The sequence below is a fragment of the Prosopis cineraria genome, unplaced genomic scaffold, assembly GCF_029017545.1.
Source record: "Prosopis cineraria cultivar Desert tree isolate PC_DT_omini unplaced genomic scaffold, ASM2901754v1 PC11, whole genome shotgun sequence".
NCBI lineage: Eukaryota > Viridiplantae > Streptophyta > Magnoliopsida > Fabales > Fabaceae > Prosopis > Prosopis cineraria.
This window is the reverse complement of record NW_026555342.1, coordinates 17,907,004-17,913,796: the sequence shown is the minus strand read 5'-3', so window position 1 is coordinate 17,913,796 and position 6,793 is coordinate 17,907,004. Positions and strand designations below refer to the sequence as shown.

The 6,793-nt window shown below is 29.7% G+C and overlaps 1 protein-coding gene across 1 annotated transcript; it reads right to left on the bottom strand.

Moving 5' to 3' along the window:
• Window positions 1-2,717: 2,717 nt before the first annotated feature.
• On the bottom strand, window positions 2,718-4,665 carry LOC129286234 (zingipain-2-like). The gene is made up of 4 exons (XM_054922245.1): window positions 4,650-4,665; window positions 4,230-4,465; window positions 3,971-4,108; window positions 2,718-3,179 (listed from the first exon to the last, which is right to left on the bottom strand). Exons 1-4 carry the CDS (start codon window positions 4,663-4,665, stop codon window positions 3,087-3,089), a joined length of 483 nt encoding a protein of 160 aa, XP_054778220.1. The 3' UTR covers window positions 2,718-3,086.
• Between the last annotated feature and the right edge of the window lie 2,128 nt (window positions 4,666-6,793).

Genomic DNA, 6,793 nt, shown 5'->3' with positions numbered 1-6,793 from the left:
TTTACAATCACATGTTCATAAATTCACAGCTTTAGGTTTACACACACGCATACATATATGTATGTGTATGTATGCATTAACAAGTAATTTGTTAATTGGTAGTGAACCTAAAATTCTTTCTTTCTCACTAAAAGCAATTGTGTTTTTTTTCCCCTCCTAAAACATATTTGTAAAAAGGACCCTGCAAAATAATATTAGAATGCATTAGGTGCCAAGTGCAATTTTCCATTTATATGCGCCCAGACACGCCCACGCACACATGATGCCGGGCTTCATTATTGCTTCCAAGTTCCATCGATCGAGCTGCTTCATGTTAGCAAACCGATTGATGTTGCGGACACCAAAATCATGGTCAGTGTTTCTTTTGATGTAGATGTAACCATTGACTCCCCATTGTTGACTCCATGAGTTTTTCACAATCCAATAATCAAAACCAGCACCAAATGAATAATATCCAACAATCAGCATAGCAATGATCAACATCCCAATGTTAAACTTTTAATGAAGAAATTAGTGCATACATGGATCGATCAAGCCAAATGGATCTCTCTTGTTTCAAAGATGAAAGTGTTTGTTTATTTATTGACCCATAGGAGTTTGAGTACAACATTTGAAATCTTATATGAGCCCTTTACAATAGAATAATCTCTCAAGACAAAAAACCAAGAATTACAATACCCACGAGATTTTCACTGTTGGCCCAATACAAGTGGCCTGGCCTAATAACCTGGTACAACACTCATATCAATTATTTTATTTTTGTATCTCTATGTCGATGGATGAGCTCGGTGTGAGTTGTGTGAATGAAGTTTTAAAAATAAAGTTTGGTATTTATAACTAATGAACAATATAAGTTGTTATAAATTTTATATTTAATATTTTATCCAATATCCTCGAAGGGATTTATATTCATTATTAATATTCTTTTGTGATCGAAATGAGAATTATATATGATCTGTTAAATTATGGAGAGCCGGGGGCAAGCATAAATATTTAAAGCTTGAAATAGAAGAGATAATTCATAGGATCTTGATTTCCCAAATATAATTGAAGAGAAAGAACCTTTGAGCTCTCTGATCTTGGATATTACTCCCTGCATCCCAAATTACTCCCTTTGTCGCAATATTTTTTTTTAGAAAATTATATTGAACATACTAATATGGTCTTTTGTATAAGTATATTTTTCATACCATATACCACTCATTAAAATATTATATATCTAATAATTTTTTGAACTTAAATATTTTATTTAGTTCAAAAAGTACAAAGTATTAATAATAGGGATACAAAGTTACAAAATTTACAAATGCACCACTGAATATTATTCTTATGTTACAGGTATGACACTAATTTACAAATTTATCACTTGTCACATTTCTTTCACTGTTTTATTTTTAACCTGTATAAAATCATGGTGTAAAATGTATATTTTATATAGTAGTGTGATTGTCTTTATCTATTGCCGATGATGACTTCACTTTTTTTTTTTTCATACTAGAGATAACATGAACAATATGCAAGCGAATCTTTGCGTCATTTGATTTCAAGTTCACAAGTTACAGTACAAATAGAACTTTGATTCATTTAATTAATTTTTATGAAAATATTTTGACAGCGACAGTTTGTTGCCGCTATAAGTAATTGTATAAATTATTTTTAATTTTTTATTATTTTTTATGAAAATACTTTTGACGGCAACAAACTGTTGCTGCTAAAAGTAATTATATAAATTATTTTTAATTTTTTAATTTTTTTATAAAGATACTTCTAGCGGTGACAAACTGTCACCACTAAAAGTAATCACATAAATTATTTTTATTTTTAATTATTTTTTATGAAAACACAGAAATTAATTGTATAAATTATTTTTAATTTTTAATTATTTTTTATAAAAATACTTTTGATGATGACAAACTATTGACGCTAAAAGGGAGCCTTCAGCAGCCATATTTAAAAGTTACTATTAAAAATCTACTTTTGATGGTGAATTTTAATAGCAACACAATGTCGCTACCAGATGTTGACTTTTAGTGGTGACTTCTAATTGTCCTCACCAAAAGTAAACTTTTAGCGGTGATTTTTTTTGTCATCACTAAAAGTTGCTGCCAATATTTTTTTGGTAGTGTAGCTATATTTTGTTTTTTCATTCATATGATCAATCTCCAAGGTTGAATAATTAAATGGTAATTAAATGACTAATTTGCATTTAAAAAGGTTGAAAATTAGAACCTTGTTGATGAAAAAGCTATACGGGATCTCCCCCTATCTAGACATGATATTGCTTGAATCTGAATTAGTCACTCACTTTAGATAGTAGCCAAGAACTATACATATTTAACCCATGTATCAAATAAAAACAAGGTTATTACTTTTTACTTGCTAGGAATATGAATGTTTGTAATTTAACATGTGTAATTATGAATGTCTGCGTTCCCTATCTAAGATATCTTAAAAGCTTAATAAGTTTGTTCAAGCATGACTTGGTAAAACATTGCAGCATGAAACTTCGTTTAGATCTGTAAGATTTGTTGTGTCCCTCTGCAAACGCAAGCATATAGGCTAGTTACTGTAACTCTCTATATTGGTATATAGTAGTAAGCTTCCATGATATTTTTTGAAGCAAGAATTGCTTATCCATAACTTACAAGCTAGTTACTGGATTATGCTATTGTTATGTAGCCGTGTACAAACCAGATCCATGACAGTATTGAGGGACACAAGTTTTTTATTAGAAATAACACAAAAGTTTCAAGCAAAGCTCTATCACAAATAGAGCATTTATTCTCAAAGCTTACATATATAATAGAGTTGATTAACCTTTATTCAAATATGGCAAGTGATATGCCATTTATTCATGTCGAAGACACTTGTAGCTAGCTAGACATATAAAGTGGCTTTATCATATAGAATTGCGCCAAGCTGCTTCATATAGCAGAATCAAGTGATAGCTCAAAACCTTTGGTCGGGTAAGCAGCAAAGCAATTTATGTTGGATACTCCATCAGGGACATTAGGGTTTCTCCTGATGAAGATGTAGCCATCTTGTCCCCATGTGTATCCCCACGAGTTCTTCACAATCCAGTAACGTTACCCGAAAATTGAATCATATCCAACGAGCAACACAGCATGATTAACTTTACATGGTCGTTCTTCGCGGATGATGCTATCATCAAAGATTCCCTACCCATGCATGTTCAAAGAAAGCAACTTCAGCTTTCAATGAGGAAACAGGATGATAAATAGTGAAATATGGGATCTTTGCTGATTTCAAAGACATGTATAAAATATTTCTTTGCAATAATGTAACTTTTAATTTTCTAAGTTTGTCTCAATTATCGATTTATTCTTTTAAGTTTTATTTTTTTTTTGATTTAGTTATTTAAATTTACCTTGACTATCAATTTAGTTCTTACTATTTAAATAGGAAGTAATATTGTTAAAATTTACTGATGTATATAGATAACAAAATATTGATTGCAATCATGCAGATTTTAATGAAAAAATTGTAATTATTTAGTTAGAAAAAAATGAACTCTAAAATTTTTAAAAAAAACAAGAGAACAAAATATAGTGTAATGGATTATTGATAGAAATTAAACTGATTTTGAGGGTTAATTTTCTCTTATTTAACTACATATACATACCAAGTCATCAATATACTTTACACAATAGATTATTTTGAGAGTCAAATATTATTTTAAAATTTAAAAAAATTGCATGATAATTTAAGAAAATATAAAAGATCAAATCAATATTTTCTTTTTAAAATATTTTTATATTTAAGTTTTATAATAGGAATCTTTTTCATGTTGAAAGTATAGAATGATGACCATTAACTCATAATTAGCTTCATACAAATTTAGTTGTGACCCGTTTAACATGTATCATTTTGGACTTCAACAAGAAATTAATATAACTCCTCTTAATGGAAATATGCATATTAGACGTCATGGAGATTATTCATGACTTACTTGCTGGTAGTACGAGAAATCTCTTGTAACATTGACAGAAATACTGACTGGCTGCTTAGCAGCGGCACAGAAGAGAGCACTTTCTGATCTGTATGTCTTATTTACATAGCCATCAATAGTAGCAGCTATCAATTTTTCCTGTTTCATAAGAAAGAAGAAAAAGAAGATGAAGAAGAAGCAAATTAAACCAGAATCAGGCAAGAAGACACAAATAAAGATTTTGTAGGAGAAGAAGCAGGAGTAATTAATTAACACTGACCTTTTCGTGATCACATGTACCATCTTTTTCTGTATATGGGTAATCTTTTTCTGTGGCAATGCCTCCATTTTGTATGACATATTCAAATCCTCTTGTGTACCACCCTCCCTTTTTACAGCCTAAGTTATATGGCTCGCAAGACATAAGTTGTTGTTCGGAGACGCTGACAAGGTTACCTGTGGCTATTTTATGTATTCCTTCAATGGCTCCTGCAGTAGAGAATGCCCAACAGCTTCCTACACATACACACGTTAATTTAGGAGTTATAAATATCAAACCAGATAGTTATAAATTCAGGAGTTCTAATTTCAAATAAGGCATATAAATTCTAAATACAACTTACAGTTTGCAGTTCTTGTCTACAACTGTTTAAATCAATATTTGCAATTTATTTTTTAATAAATTTTGTTAGGGATCTACCTGTCATAAATTCCATGTTATGGGACTTTATTGTCATTCTGCCAGATTTTAAATCTAAAATCCAAATTCAACCATCAAAATGATACGTAAAGGATTAGGTTCTCTGAGTGACACTTACCACACTTGCCTTAGTTTTTAACAGGAGTTACAGCTCCGAAGACTCTCCAATCAATGGAAGGAGGTGCATCTGGACAGAAATCATTGTGGGATTCCATGTTCCCATCATTGTCGATGTTGTCTTCAATTATGGGTTGCTGATGACCCAAGTATGTTTTGCTGAATTCCTCGAAAGTCAAATCTGAGAACTGATTCAAACCCAAACGGTAGGATGTTGTCTTGGCATTCTTCGTCATGATATACTTGAAATTGCTTTTGAAAATCTCAAATCTGTTTTCCTTCTCATCCCCTGACTCGTATTCTCGTTCGTATTTCTTCTGCCACATTCGGAATAGTTCACGAATGTCTTCCTCTGAAGTGAATTTGTCTAATTCGTCAACATCGTCATCACTTAGAATGGGGTACTAACTAGGAATACTGAAGGAGAGGCATATGTTGGAAAAGAAGAGGAGCACAAGAAGAAAGAGAGACTTAGAGATGAGAGAAGTCATTGTTTAATCAAATGAGATATCAAATGATTGAGCTACTATCATTGCGTTGGTATATGTCTTGTATATATAGAGCCTTTTCACATTCTTAATCCTTTTTTTAAAAAAAAAAAATTTGTCATTCTCTATAATTTTCTTGGTCCTTTTTATCATTCATTGGTCACTAGCAATCAAAATTAACTTTTGTTAATGATAGGAGTTATATGGCACTATTTTCAAAAGTGGAGCAAAAACATTACACAAAAAAATAAGTTTAGGGTCTTAAATGCTCCTGAATCTATAGTTTAGGAGTCAAATTGTCCTTTAACCCTAGTGATTTAAGAAAATATAAGAGACCAAATTAATAATTTGAACAAACTTAAGAGACTGAAAGTTTGATTATCCTAGAAGAAAATATTCTTTTTATTGTAAAAAAAAAGGAAATATTCCTTAATGTGCTTGAGTTTACACTGTCTATATTCCCAATTTCCCCTAACACCCGTGTAGTCCCCCCCACATATGGAGGGTTTGCAATTTAAGTCCATAAGTTAAAAAAAAAAAAAAGTAAAATACTGGGTGATATAAGGTCTTTAAAAAAAAAAATGGACCACCTTATCGTGTATATATATAGGTGGTGCGTTTTGGAAGAGTTAAACATATTCTTTAAGAAATATGTCAGGTAGATTATTAAATATCTTTAAAGAATAATTAATTTAGTTACTTTTTTTTATATCGCAAGCATCAAGTTTAATTTTTTAATTAATAACTATAATTATATTATTAATTCAATGTTAAAGTAACAAATTAAAAGAAAAAGTCGAAGTGATATTTAAATGATAAGATTTTAGTACTTGAAACATAAGCTTTGAAACTAAATTCGTGGTATTGCTTAAACTTCTTCCACTAAATGTCACTCCCAATAAAGTAGTTACTTGTCTCTAAGCTAACTTTATTTTTTTATATTTACCCTTATTTAATAAGGTGTTGCACCTTAAAATTAATATAAAGTGATTTATTCAATAGAGGTATTTTTGAAAAGAAGACAATAATTATACCTTAAAAGGCTAAAAATGCCTTACATTTCTTAACATGCAACCTTTCAAAAAATGTCTTACATTTTTTAACGAAAGGAGTATGTTATTAAAAGTAGGACTTACTTGTTAAGTTGTGTTATATATTTGTTAATCATATGTATATTTGTCTTATAAGTATTTATTCAATATTAACATTCTTGCTCCCTCCAAACCACAATATAAAATGTTTTGTAAAAGCTTTACTTGGTCCAAAATATAAGTAATTTGGTAGGTTTTGTGTGTGTGTATTTCTAATTATAACCTAACTTTATTATTTTCCCCTCAAATAATAATTAATGAGGATATTTTAAACAAGTCAAATGTTATATTTATTCCATGATAAGTGCATATATATATATATATATTATATAGTTAAATAGGTATTGATTTTTGGTTTATATTTGATTAAATTTATTAAGATTTCATAACCTTTTGATTGATATTTATATTTTTTTTCTTATCACTTAATTATAAGATAAATAGAAAT

Bases quoted from the DNA above. Each gene is read 5' to 3' on its own strand.
- LOC129286234 (XM_054922245.1), bottom strand. The intron at 4,109-4,229 runs GTCAGTGTTAAT...CTTATGAAACAG, and splicing joins GTACATGTGATCACGAAAAG to GAAAAATTGATAGCTGCTAC. The intron at 3,180-3,970 runs GTAAGTCATGAA...ATGCATGGGTAG, and splicing joins ATTTCTCGTACTACCAGCAA to GGAATCTTTGATGATAGCAT.